At 42.8% G+C, this 14,376-nt stretch overlaps 1 protein-coding gene across 1 annotated transcript in view; it reads left to right on the plus strand.

The window, feature by feature from the left end:
* ANO2 (anoctamin 2) overlaps nt 1–14,376 on the plus strand; it is a 148,935-nt gene continuing 134,559 nt past the window's right edge. Inside the window, exons 1-3 of the mRNA XM_017740601.1 lie at nt 1–83; nt 4,709–4,887; nt 7,689–8,102. Coding sequence (XP_017596090.1) covers nt 65–83; nt 4,709–4,887; nt 7,689–8,102 — 612 coding nt within the window. The 5' untranslated portion in view covers nt 1–64. The remainder of the gene's footprint in view (nt 84–4,708; nt 4,888–7,688; nt 8,103–14,376) is intronic.

A 14,376-nucleotide genomic window follows, 5' to 3' on the forward strand; every position in this document is an offset into this window, starting at 1 on the left:
GTGCACGGCATAGCCACATCCTATTTTAGCACTGACGCAACTTCCAGCCAAACCTCCAGGCAACATGGAAACACACATGCCCGGTAAGTTTGTTCTCTGCTTCATTCTTAATTGCTGCCTTTGAAGTGGGATAGACTAAAATGGGGTGGAGAACAGAGAAAGGAGTACTTTGGAAGGACTTCTCTGTCTCCTTTAAGACATTAAAAAAAAAAGAAAGAGAAATCTGCAGCCCAGGTTATGTACAGAGAGATAAAACATGCAGAGTTTATTTCTCCTGAAGCCTCAGGAGTGCAGCTGTGGGTCAATGTTGTGATCCATGTGGAAAAGACAACCACTAGGCAAATGCCTTGTGCTGGACTTCTGCTGTTTCCACCTGCATTTGCCTTATTGCAATGCAACTGTGGGGAGTGAGCAATATCCTTTTCCAGAAGAAAGTGTGCAGCCCTGAGATCTCAATTCCCATACACCAGGAACAAATGTGCTCAGTGCATAAAACCTTTGTGTTGGAGTCCCCAGTGCACAAGTTTAGAATAACTTGCACTGCTGATGCTGGGTCATTGTTCTTTTGCTGTCACGGTCAAAAGCTCTATGGTTGTTTCCATGTTAGCTCATTGTTTCTGGGGCTATATCTCTGCTGTGTACTTCAAACTTCTTATTTGAATAATAGAAGGATAGAATTTGACCATTAAATTTTAGATATCTGGTATATCTCTCTTTAGAATGGTTCAAGAACTATTTAGATGTTTAGTCCCCTGCTGCTTAGCTGTTTCTATTAAAATCTGTCCCGTAACTAGGCTCAGAATTGGATGATTCTCTTTAGAAAGAGCATTTCTTCTCTAATCATATTCTGGAGGTGGGAAAGCAAAGGGAATCAGTGTTATGTGTGGCCAGATGTAAAGGAATACAACTGAGATACTGAGTCCTACCCAAGAGATTCTCCAGCTGGGTGTCCTGGAGGCTCAGGACATTTCAAACTGAGCGTTGGAATGGGGTTCAGACAGGCAGATGCACCTGGGCTGTCCAAGGCATTAGTCAGGATTTGTGGTTTTGCCCTTTCCACCTGCAGTCTGAGAGGTACTGTATGAGCCCTGAACACACAGTGTGCAAATTAGATAGCATTAGAGACAACCCAAACAGCCTTGCCTGTCTTTAACTCCTGTGATTCTTAACAGGCCCTAAAATGGTGCTTTTGAAGACACAGGGGAGGAAATCACGCTTTGCTGTAGTTGTGTTGAGTTTGGTGGAGATGTGCATAAGAAGTAATTTTGGCTGAGCTTCATCTACACAGTTCAACTGTGTCTGTAACTTTACAGACCTCCCCTCCTCTTGGGTTTCGAGGTTTTTTGTTTGGTTTGGTTTTTTCATTGTACTCTACATGCAAAAATTACAGAAAGCACCCAATTTTCCTGACATGAGCGTATATCAGGACTAACAAACAGTGAAGGATCTGACATAGAAAAAGAGCACTAGAAGGGCTCAAAAAAGACAGATCAGCAGTAGACATTGAATCTAGTGCAGTGACATTAAATCTTGCACACTTTGGTCCACTATAGAAATAATTTAATGTAAGGGACTGGATGGGAGAGCACAGAAATAGCAGGATTTGGTGAGCTGTGTGATAGTTTGGAGTTCACAGCAGAGATACAGCCCCCTGTATTGAAATCAGCAACTCTAGATGTGAATATTCAGAGCTGAGAAGTCATTATTTACTGAGGACCTAAAGAGCACATGTATAACCATGCTACACCTTTTGATATATATATAGGTCCTTTGAAAAAGATATGTTTGAGTAAAGCTACAAGGAAACAGGAAATTCAAGTAGGTTTTCTTTCATCCCAACTTGGGGGGTAGAGTTTGCCAAACAATGCTTCTAAATCGCAGATGTTTTGAACAGCCTCGCAGAGGAGCATCCTTCTAACTGTGGTGTCTTTCAGAAATGTAGAGCCTTTCTGGCACTTAACTGGAAAGAGAGGAAGATAAATGAAAGCAGTTTGCTGTCTGTGCCCTGGGAGGCCAAACCACTTGCATCGTATTCTGCAAGTAGCTGTGCTGTGATAATCTGATCATCTGGACCACTCAGCTCAGTTAATTGGCTGTTGCTTGGGATTTAATACAGAGCTCCTAATTAGGCAGACTCCTTTAACGCCTCTTTCACAAGCAGTGTGGTCCTTTAACACATCCTCTCAGTTCTTCCACTTTTGGCAGTCTGTGCGACTTCTTCATGGTGGCACATTAGACAAAGACCTGGCAACACAAACAGTGAGGTCAATTGCTGCACGTGTGGCCAGCCCTTAAGTTTGCAAAAAGCTGAGGCAAAGGAGTGCAGAGAGGCTGAGTGAGCAGGTGGTGACTGGCTGTGAATTGGCACTGGAACTGGAGCTGGTCACTGATCTCGGTGCTGGAGCTATCTTGTCCTTGGAAGCCGTTTACAAGTTAATGAAGTTTGACTGGAGGGATGGCTCACCAGCTTTTTTTGTAGAATGAGTGTAGTTCTTGAATGTTTGCTTTCCGAGTTGAATTCAAGATTCACTGTACTGCTGTTCTCTGGGGATACATATATATATGTACATATACACCAAAGCTATGCATGTGTGCATGTATAACAATTTAATATATGTTCACATACACACACACACACACACACACACACACACACAGAGCTTGTTTCTATTGATACTAATTCCTCCAGAATATTTACAGAATGAGAACATGTAAGGCCAGATGTCATAAAGGCTTACAGGGTGGAATGAGGTCAGGCTGCATCTGAAGCTGAAGCCCCTGAGGCACTGCTGTACCACAGGCAAGAACTGTCAAATTTGGAATGCACTCAAAACAAAACATTTTGGTTCAATTGGTCTAATTCGGGAAGATGTAAAGCTTTTGGGAGAACAGGAGTCTTCCAAATACAGATATGGCAATTGCATTTCCATCAAAAAACTTATTCTGACTGGGAGTCCCTGACTGCCTCACCAGTTTACCAGTCTTAATCTCAGGTTCGTGACACAGTTTCTGGAGGTAGGGAAGCATAATGGAAATGAAATCATGCTATTATAAATGAACTGCAGCTTTTTTCCTCGGCCTAGTTAAAAGGACTGGAAAGAAAAGAGGTCTTTAATTGACTGTGTAAAGGTCTTGTGAGATATCCCAGACTCAGTCTGAAAATACTGGAGAAACATTGTGTGTGGCCTTTGGGAATGAAACCTTCACTTATTAGTTATTTTCCTTGGAGTTTCCCTTGTGGCATCATTATGTGCTTCATTACAGTAAACCAAGCATGAGTCTGCTTGGGAGATCTGACAGGGAAGACTGGTGAGTCAATCTGCTGGACTGTTCAAGTGCTGCTGGACCCTAATCTGTAACTGATAGGAAACATAAGAATAATCATAACATTTAGGGGTCAGCCCCCCTCCTCCAAGCATTTCCTTCTTTAACATTCCACTGTCTGCCCTCTCAGAACGTGGTGGTTGGGAAGCAGCTTCAGTCTGAGTACAGGGGGTAGAAGAGGCTCAGCTAAATGAGTGGGGTATACAGCTTCCAGACTTTCGCAGTACACAGTGGATGTGGTGTCTGCCTGGATAGATGGGAGCTATTTCTTCTTCTTGGAGAAAAGTCCTGACTGGACAGCGGCAGTGGTGCTTTGTCTCTGTAGTGGTGATGGTGCTGACCATGTGGGCAGATGCGTACAGAATGTCTTCTCCTGGGTATAAAACACTAATGCTGGAAGAAGGACCAAGACATAGTTTTCCCTCACAGTAAGAGCTTCTCCAAGAGAATGAGAGTATGGATCAGTCAACCCCATTTCAGCTGTGGCACCACTAGAGGGGGACAGAGAATGAAACACTTGTATGCACAATAAAAAAAATGTTTTTTATCAGCATTTTTCACTGTGCAACTGCGTGTATGGAATTGACCTGTTGGAGCCAGGCCAGAGGAGGCCTCCAAGAGGATCAGAGGGATGGAGCAGCTCTGCTATAAGGCTGAGAAAATTGGGATTGTTCAGCCTGGAAAAGAGAAGGCTTTTGGGCCTCATTGTGGCCTTCCAGTACCTGAAGGGAGCCCACAGGAAAAATGGGAGAGAGACTCTTGACAAGGGCCTGGAGTGACAGGACAACGGGGAATGGCTTCACACTGACACAGAGCAGGGTTAGATTGGATATGAGGAAGAAATTGTTCCCTGTGAGGGTGGTGAGGCCCTGGCACAGGTTGCCCAGAGAAGCTGTGGACTCCCTGGGAGTGTCCAAGGCCAGGTTGGATGGGGCTCTGAGCAAGCTGGTGTGGTGGACGGTGTCCCTGCCCATGGCAGGGGATAGAAATGAGATGATCTTTCAGATCTCTTCCAACCCAGGACATTTTGTGATTCTGTGATGATTTCCATCCCTCCAGACCCTCCATTATTCTGCACTGTGACCATGTCATTTGTCAAACAATGAGAAATGGGGAACATGTCTAGATATTCCAGACATTAGTCCCTGAGACCAGAACATGTAGGTATGAACTTAGATGTACTTCATGAGCATTTCACATGCATAAAGAGTTCTTCATGGAGAATGACCATGGTCCATAAGTTTGTACCTGTACCTGATACCACCAGATCTGTTCACATCACTAGAAATAAATGATACTTACTTACTGCAGTATTTCTCATTCCGTTAGGGAACCACCTGCACAAAAACTGCTTAATGTAATGAGACTTATCTCTCCTTCTCAGACTTTGCTCTACCCTCCTCACACCCAACCCTGAATGGACAGAAGACAGCAAAATCAGCAAGGGACTCTTTTTCAGCCTACAACAGCAAATACCTCACTGTTTCTCAGAACCGGTCTTCCTGGCACAGAAGCAGGACCAATGGAGCTCTTGAAGCATCAGTGGTGTCCTACAGAAGTTCTGTAAGTAGGGTTGCATGTTCATTGACCTACCTCAAGTGCCTTTGGGATGAGGAAGAGGCTTGAAGCAGGAGGAGAAAGCAGGGTGCACTCCTCCTGTGTGTTGGTTAAATCAGAACTGGGAGAAGCATCTTTATGAGGCAATTGATACCACAGCCTCTGTTGGTTCAGTTGTCTCTCTGTGTACAGCAAGAATTAATTTCTGCAGTAGTAATCTCACCAAACTTTTGTTAATTGTTTACTTTAGCCAAAATCCCTCAGAGTGGGAATGGAGGAGTTGCTATTACCCCTAGTGGCAGAAAAGGTCTGCAGGTTGATCACTAAATCGGGTGTGCTTGTGCCAACCCTGAGCCAGATGTGCCCAGGTGTTATTGGGGGCTGGATTGGATTGATTCCCAGTGGAAGTGTGGTGGGGTTATGGTGTTTGGAGGGGAGCTGTCATTAGAGGAGGCACCTTTTGGGATGTATTTGTAGTGATATATTTGCTATCAGACCACTAAAACAAAATCATCATGAAATGTTGATCCTACCTTCCCATTTTCTTATTCCTTGGTGTGATGGCTTCTTGTCTTGGAAGTATCAAGAAGCAGTGAAAGCAGGACCTAAGCTGGTAGTTTAAATCACTGTTCCTGACTTTTACAGTGGCTGTGAGAGGGGAGGAAAGATCTTGATAGTACCTTCAGAGACATTTTTGAAATTGCAACTTTTTGTGTTCCTCCCTAAAAAAGTCTTCTTGTGCCAGAATGTCACATGGTAAGGCAAGCAGTGCAAATTTAGGGGCAGGAAATGTCTTTAGTGAAATCTGTGGGAATTTTGGTTCGTTTTCTGTGAATTAGACATCCATAATTATGGGGATGGCACCTTGCTTCCAAGAGCGAGGAAAAGAGTCCACGGAGAGGGAGAGTCACTGTTGACTCTCCTCATCCCCTGTGTAACTCCAGCAACACCAAGTGTTGCTATGGTGCCCTCTCAGGTGGCTGGGATGTGGCAGGTGGCTCCACACAGTAACAAGCAGGAAAACCTCCTCTGAGTGATTTTCACCTTCTCCAACCTCCTTGTTCCCTCTCCCGCTTCTTGTTCGTGCTTCTTGTTTCTGCCCACACCCTCCAGTAAGGGAGGAGAGGATGCTCAGGGCTCATCTTCTGTAGAGCCAGCTCATGCACTGCGTTGTGCCAGTGACCTGGTGGTGGTGGTGACATCATTCCTTCTGCACTGTATAGCCTGAAAGTCCCTGGGAGGGACACTAGAAATCTGCCACGGGTTTTTCCTCACTGGGGCAGAGATGGATCCAGGAGGTTTGCATGGACTGCCTGTGAGTACTACATGAAAATGTATCTCATTAGGAAATGGGAAATTGCAATAAAATGCTGTCTCACAAGCAGTTTTATATTCTGCCAGGATGTAGTACTGAGTGTAATTTTGGGTGTGCCTAAAGGGACTGTATTTATGCTTTACTCATGAAGGGTGTGGTAAGTGTGGTGCGCAGAACAGATTATTTGGTGGTAATTTTGTGAAAGGATGAAGGATGTAGCATACATGTAAACCCAATATTTATTTAATGATATGATGACTGAAAGCTACTTTGTGGGAAACTAAGTGAAGCAAAACAATGAAAAACAAGAATCTGCGAGGTGTTGATGTATATAACAATATGCACATTTATATGATGCCTTCAAAAGTTTGTGTTGTGTTAACAAACAAGATAACTGCCACACAGCGAGTGGTTAACTTTGCATTCAGCACTACCAACACATGTAAGGAAGGGGAGAAAAAGAGAGAAAGAAACCTGTGACTGGTACCTGTCAAGATTTTGCTTGTACAGTCACCTGTGGGAACCATAAATGTCTGGAATTAGGTTATGGGATGATTGCTTTGGATCAGGTTGACCCTTGCTTTTATCTTGTTTCCCCATCACTGGAGGGCTGGTGTCACTCGAGTGAATAACACTTTAGAGAGCTCTGTGAAGGGCTTTACACAGCAGCATTGTGCTGGAAATGGTGGCTGGAAACAGTTTGGAAAACTCACGGGCTGCCTTGGTGAGTGGGAAGTGCAAGTGAATGCCCCAGTGCCAGAGTTCCACATGGATGCTGCAGAATTCCTGTCCAGGCTGGGGAGTGATGGTGGGATTACTGTTGGAGCTGCATCCCAGAAGGGTTCTGAGAGGGAGATGATGAAGAAGGGCTGGTCTGAAGGGCTGACTGAGTGCAACATGGGTGGTTTGAAGGATTTTAGCCATGGATTCCTTTCAGTCATACAGTCTTTTCATGATATGTTAAAGTACAAGCTAGCACCGTTAACCATTCATGGGACGTATCTTTTCTAATCCTTGGTATTTCTCAAAGTGTTTTTGTCCAGCCCTGACCTTCTGGACCTTGAACTACATTGAAGATATTTCTCTTGTTCTGGCTAAGATCAATTTCTTCCCTTCTGACACAGTTTTTGCTTCCCTTCCCTGCCTGCTTTGCTCCACAGCACATGGCACATGGCCTGTAATGTGATCCTTATTCTCACTTCTCTGTCCACTTTCAAAATGTGAGTGTCTTCTCCCTTTGGTCTGTGCATGTGCAGAACAGGGCAACAGAGTTGGTGTGTGCCTCCGTACCTGCTGTTCCGTAGGGATCCCATGTGTTGGGATAAGGCCACTATCTTTAGTTTATGGTCAGAGAAGGAATGAAGTGAGACTGGTTTGCAAAATGAATGTTTGTAGGTCGTACCTGGATTCTTCATGGCTTCACGTGCCCGTGTGGAGATAGACTCCTCCCACCTATTTGGGCTTTTTTGAGACTCCTGTGTTTCTCTTGCAGGTTATCAACAACTACATGGATGGGACCCAGGGAGGGGCCAGGGACAAGGCCTCCCCGAGTGGCCTGCACTTCAGGGACAGCAAGAGGAAGGTCGACTATGTCTTGGCCTACCACTACCGCAGGCGCCTGGCCCAGCACGTGCCCATCGTGGCCTCCCCGGAGCCCACGCGTGGATCCACCTCTGTGGGCCTGGTTTGGAACGGAAGCACCAGGGAGGGCCGTGCTGAGCCCCAGCAGCAGCAGCAGCAGCAGGACGATGGCCAGCGTGCCCTGCGGGAGTGGCCGGGGCTGCCAGGCCTGGAGGTGGTGGAGCTCAGCCCGCTGGATGCCCTGGAAGAGGAGAGGCGGCTGCAGCGGGAGGAGTACGAACGCAACCTGCTGGAAGCGGGGCTGGAGATCGAGAAAGACCCCGAGGTAAGAGGGGGAGACTTGCGCGTCATACCCAATGGCATTGGGTGTCCTGATGGATAATGGCCACTCTGGATGCCCAAAATATGGTGTGAAGCTAAGAAGGTGGCCAGGGTGTGTTTGTGTGGCTTGGTCCTTTCTGTCTGAGAAAGACGTGGTTGTTATTGTTGTTTAATGTAGTGTTGAGTAACAATTTCAATCTTACTTTAGGTGAAAACATATTTATTTATCTAAATGTTTTATGGCGTGCAGCAAACATGCTTTTCTTACCAAAAAAACCCCCTTAAATATTGCTAAAATGAAGGAAGTATCTCTTAAGTAATTTGCTGGAATACCGCTAAGACATTTCATATTTCCTCGCAATACTTTTAGTGTGACTCTCAGCTTTCTTCTCAGCCATGTGTAAGTTTTGTGTCCTGTCTTCATTCCACCCACAGACTGAACAGCTCCTATGCTGTGACAGGAGAAGCTCCCAGCCTATGATGTTTTTATTCTCCCATGTGTGTGATGTTGGAATGATGCTATGCTCACGTCAGCTGGGAGCTGTGGTTATTTCACTTGGCTGTTGCCAGTCACTCAGTCCAGCACAGGTCTTCCAAATCTGAACTGAACTCTGTGCTATCCCACTATGCCTCCTTGAAAGCCATGGATATTTGTATCCAGTGAAGGGAAGTCCCTGCTGGGTTCTGGTTTTAGGTGCTCTGTTCTTGACACCAAATTTGAGAGATTTAGAGCTTCTTTACATACGTGCTGAGAACTTACAGCTCATGTTGCTTCCAGTGCAACTGGTCAACACTTCCAAAACAGGGAGCAAGTCACAGATTGAATCTGAAGATTCGAGTCTGACTGGCTTGGCATAGTGTATGCATGTTAAATCGCTAGCAGGGGTAGAAAGTAGAAAAGTTTTTTGACTCTTAACATTTTCCTTGCTTAATTTGCTGAGTTGCAGGTGGCTCTGGGTTGTATTTCACTGCACAGCCTGGCTGAGCCATCCTTGCACTGAGCAGAAAAAAGTGATCTCAGATCCTGATTCTTTTATGTTGCACATGGGGGTTATGGTTCAGTACATGTCCATCTTACTGCTATGATTTTTATAACCAAATTGCACAAAACCCAAGACAACAGCTGTTTTTGGAGACCCCTTTCAGTTCTGAATTTCATCAGAACCCGAAAGGTCTAGCAGGAGATTTGGATTTGATTATTTGACTCATTACTTACCCTAAGTCCAGCTGGATACAAATTCTCTTTTGGCCTCCTTCCAAGTGATGACACGTGCTCTTAAATAATACACAGAGTGACAAATGATGTCATAAAGTGTTGATCAAAAAACCCCTTTTTGTCACAGTCTTCACTATGAAGAGGAAAAGGCTTTTTTGTAAATGAACTGGGAAGTTCAGAGGAAACTGTTGATCAGTTCTTTCATGGGAAAAACAACTTGATTTTGAAAATGACAAAAAAATGCTATTCCATCGCTTCTCTTACTGTGTATGTACAGAGTCACTCCTGTCCCCCATCCCTCCTCCCATCCTTCCCCAACAGATGAGCTGTCTAATCAAAAGGGGAAAGTGTTTTTCCTTCAAGAATTTCCTGAGAAACTGGAAGGGACTGGAAGGGCTATGCATTATCCTTTTTTCTTCCCTACCCATGACCTGTGGCTTTTACTTCCTTTTCTTTTTCTCACCTCACTGATTTTTTCTTCTGTTAGTTAACTCCTGTTGGAACATGCTGAAGGTTCTGCATGTTTTCTTGCTGTGAATTGTGTAGAAAATGCTGGTTAGGCACATGTGAAAGGCACAGCTGTCCTTACATATGGATTAAAATTGTGTGTTGAGTTGATATGAGAACAACTTCTGCTTTTAGTCCTGGGAAAAAAATGTGTCTATAAATTTATTAAACTGAGAACAGCCTTAAAGCAGCATTTGTATTTTTGTACAGCACAGTGGACTTTCAACTACTACATTTCCAGTGGATTATGCTGAACTGAATGTTTGCTAGGTGGAGGTTTTTTGTTTGTTGTTGTTCGTTTCAGTGCTAATATAAGAAATGGACTTTTTTCATATAATGCTATTGGAAGTTGAGATATATTCTCTAATATATACTCTGGACCAGGTTTAAAGGTAAGTCTGGTCTGGCTGAAAAGGTAAATGTTAGAGGGATTCCAGTTTTGGACCCTTGGTTTAGAGCAGGCTGTGGTTTCTCTGCGTTACGTCATCTTCATATGGTTTTGCAAGAAAATCCACTAATTTAAGAATGATACAATGTCCTGGACCAAAGAATCATGGAATGGTTTGGATCTACCAACCTCACAGGCCATGGGAGTTCTTCTAGAAGCAGCTTTTGTAGGCTGAAACCTTTTAGACGTCAGGAAGTTCATCTTTAGGAACACAGGATAGAATTACAACAATTTTAAACGTCTTTGTTTCTGCAGCTTTCTTTGGAAAAGTGTGAATTTCCATGATGTTAATATGTTTGTTAACACGTGGTGTTATTATGACTGTTAAATTCTTGATAACGATGGATAAACACCTTTCTCACTTGTATTGTCAATTCATTGTGTAAAAGAAGAGAGACAAGAAAAAAAAAAGATTATGTGGAATTTGTATGTGGAGAGAGGCATATTGTTCCTTTTGAATTCATGGAAAATAGGCAAGACTATGGACTGTCTCCATAACCTCCCAGTTATTGTTTGTGAATTAAGGAATTTCTGACTACATTTTCAACTGCCTAATAACTTTCTATCATTTGTTATTGCTGTCCTCCAGAGAAACTTTCATTTCTCTTAATACATCCTTCCTGTTTTGTTTTGTTGTTTGTTTTCCTTTATTTAAACAAAGGTGATATTTTGCATGTCCAAGACAGACTGCACAATGATAGTCTTGGGTATGAAGTTGCCCAGGAAGGGCAATAAATACCATGGGCATTGCAGTTCTTGCTTGTTGTTTTTTTGGTTGTTTTTTTGGTTTTTATTTTTTAAATTTTCCTTTTCCTCTTTTCCTTTGTTGTTGTTTTATTCTTCTTTGTTTTGTTTTTTGTTTGTTTGCTTGTTATTTGTTTCTGGGGAAACTGATAGTTGTGTTTCACCTAATCTGAAACCAGTAGTTCCCTTGAATTTGAATTTTGCTGTTGCTTTAATGACTCCAAATGCAACACACACCATATTCAATTAGTATTACCTATGGCAAGGCATAATAGGTATGGAATAAGAAGACACTGGAGATGTGCTTTGGCATTCTGACAAAGCTGGATCATTTTCGAGCACATTGGAAGTGAATTGTACTTTGCTAAATAGCAGTTGGGAGAGGAAATATTATTTCAAGGGGAAGATGATGACAATCCTAAAACAAAGTGTAAATTACCCTCCAAGAAGCTCATCTAACCTCAATTTTTGAGCTAGTATTGTTTCAAAAACGTCTCACTAAACCCCTTGATTACATTACACTTGAGGGGAAGGAAGTCCTTAAGGTCCTCAGTGTTGATAATAATATTACTGACGCTGGAGGTTGTGACTGGATTATCTGCTTGATATTCCAAGGCATGTTTTTGCATTTTTGTGGAAAAAACCCCATATAAACTTAAAAACCCAGCCAGCCAAAGAAACCTCCCAACAACGCCTCCAACCTGAGCCAAACAAAAGCTTGTAGTGCTGCAGGAGATTTTATTTATGGGGTTAAAATGCACTGTGTTGTTGCACTAAGGTGCTCCCTATTTGTCAGTCTCCTGTCAGCTGTTAAGGACAAAAAGTAGCCAAAATTATATAATGGGTATTGCTTAATTTAGTAGTAATTAAAAGCCTGAAAAAAGAAAAAAAAAAGTCTTTTCCCAAAATCTATCAATGTGCTCTGTGGATAATCCCAGGAAAACATCTCATGCCCTTAGTACATGAGAGACACCTTGCAGGCACTCAGTGTGGACGTTGTAGTTGCCTCAAAGTATTCATTCATCCGAAGTGCAGAGGAAGGCTTAATAGCAGCTAACATTAAAAGGATATGGAAATTTAATATGAGTCCCAGACCTTTATCCCTATTAATGAATGCCTCCTGAAGCCAACGAGAATGCAGAGTAATGTAGCATTGGAAGCAGACTGGGGTCTTTTGTGCTCTAGGTCTTTGGACTTTGTATTTCAGTCTCTCAGCACTCAGAACAAGGCAATGCTTCTTTGGGGAGCCAATTATATAAATATTTGATGCATATTTTTCAGCGACTCTGGTTACAGAAGCATTAATTAGCTAAAACATGTTCTGCTCCTGTATGTTACTTATATGGGGCTGAAATGTAATACACAGCTCTTATAAAATTAAAGTTGAACAGGCAAGGCAAGGTTTTCAGTGGTAGTGAAGTGAATGTGATGAAAATATTGGCAAGTTGATTAACTATTTAAGAGGAAATCATGTCTCCATTTTAGACAGGATTTTGAAGTAGCCCCATGGGATTTAGGTGTGATTAAATCAGCATTAACATAATGATCCAAAATAAAAAGTGGCTAAGTAGAATGGCTGTGATGTCAAAGCTCAAAATCCATACTATGAATCCTGTTTTTTAATGATTGTGTTGTGACTTGAATAGATGAATGGGCAGATAGACTCTGTGTTTTTAATTACTGAGGTACCTTAGTCAAAATGGCTTCCAAAAGATGCAGAGAAAATTGAAAAGATGTACAAAAATCAAAGATATAGGTATATTTTGTCAATAACCTTTTTAAAGCTCTTGGGCAAACCATGGTAAATGTCATCAATTGTATGAAGATTGGGAAATGGGTTCATCCATATCTTGAATTTTAGATGGACGTAGAATAGGGCTGTACATTCTGGTGATATTTACAGTGGGATTTGGGCCAGAGGCATCCTAATTTTACATATATTTTTACATAATGCTGTTTCTAGCAGACTTGCCTGGTAGAAATGGCCAATAATGCCTCCTAAATTTGTATTTCCATTTCTTTGTGTCCTGTGCTGAGTTCTGTCATCTGCTGGGAGAACTACTTCAATTCCTACAAACTGCTTGGCAGATGAGAAGCCCACAAGGAATGGCTTGTACATCTCTGCTGGGGCATGGCAGGGGGAGAACTGGACACTTGCAGGATGGGTATGCACAGTAACAAAATCTGCTGCTTGGTTTGTTCACAGATGATTCCCTGAAAACATATTTTAATTATCAGTGCTCTTGTTTGCAGCAGAAGTTTTAATGTGCAAATTAAATCTCTGGGGAGGGTTTGAAAGGTGACACATGAAACCCTGAGGGATGTGACGCTGCCACAGTGCCTGCAGAGGAGGCTTGGAGGCTGAACAGTGATAATTTCTCTAAGGCATGTAGGTCAGTGCAGCTTGAATAGCAGTTTCATGAAAACAAAGTAGTAAAATATGGATAGTTTGGGGAATTTGGCCCTGGGATTTGTTGCTTTTCTGAGCTGTTAAATGACAGAGGCCACGCTGCTGTTATGGGGGTGAGGTGCTGTGTGAGGGCTGCCCCAACTGCAATACCTGCTGCCTGATGCACCTTGACTTTTTCTTTGTTGCAGTAAAAAAAAATCCTGAATTTCAGAGTTTCTTTTCCAGGGGAAATGAGACTTTCTTTGCTTTCTTGTCCCCAAACCACCATCTACTTTCTCTCTAGCAGCAAACAGCCCTGCAGGTATCTCTGGTGCCAAAGTGCACACTACTGAATTTCTGCTGGTTAGGTAATTGTTCTACAGTTTCACGGTTCTTTAGAGGCATTTCTGGTTAGCCATGATTTCACACCTCATGGAAATTCCTTTGCCTAAACCAAAGCCACTGAGAATTCTGCTTGGGAGCAGATGTAACGTTGTAGGTAAGTGCTCCCTGTTTTCAATATGTTGCTTTTATACATATAAACATTAATTTATGTATGGGTTGTGTGATGTAGATATAAAGGATCTGAGCTAAGACAGTGCCTCTCCTCTCCTCCTCTCCTCTCCTCATTTTTTGGCCTGCAATAAAACAAATTAAAAGGCATTCCATAAAGTGTCATTCTGTCTTCTCAGATTCAGGAATGGATTCCAGCAGGGAAAAGGCTGGGGGGTATCTGATGGTGGAAATTAGTCCTTGAAGGATAGGACTGTTTTATGGGAAAAAACCACAACTGTTTGTGTGTGTGGGGAGTGAGGGGGTGGAATTTGCTATCTTTTGGCAGATCCAGGGAAAGGCAATGTAAATAATGACTCAGGGTTGTGGGATTCTTGTACGTTTTGAACTCTTCTTGCTTTACTGATTACTCTAATGGCTGTGTGTGTCATTCTGCCCAAATTTGAGTTACTATAATGTCG

The sequence above is a fragment of the Corvus brachyrhynchos genome, unplaced genomic scaffold (assembly GCF_000691975.1).
Source record: "Corvus brachyrhynchos isolate BGI_N302 unplaced genomic scaffold, ASM69197v1 scaffold317, whole genome shotgun sequence".
Taxonomy (NCBI): Eukaryota; Metazoa; Chordata; class Aves; order Passeriformes; family Corvidae; genus Corvus; species Corvus brachyrhynchos.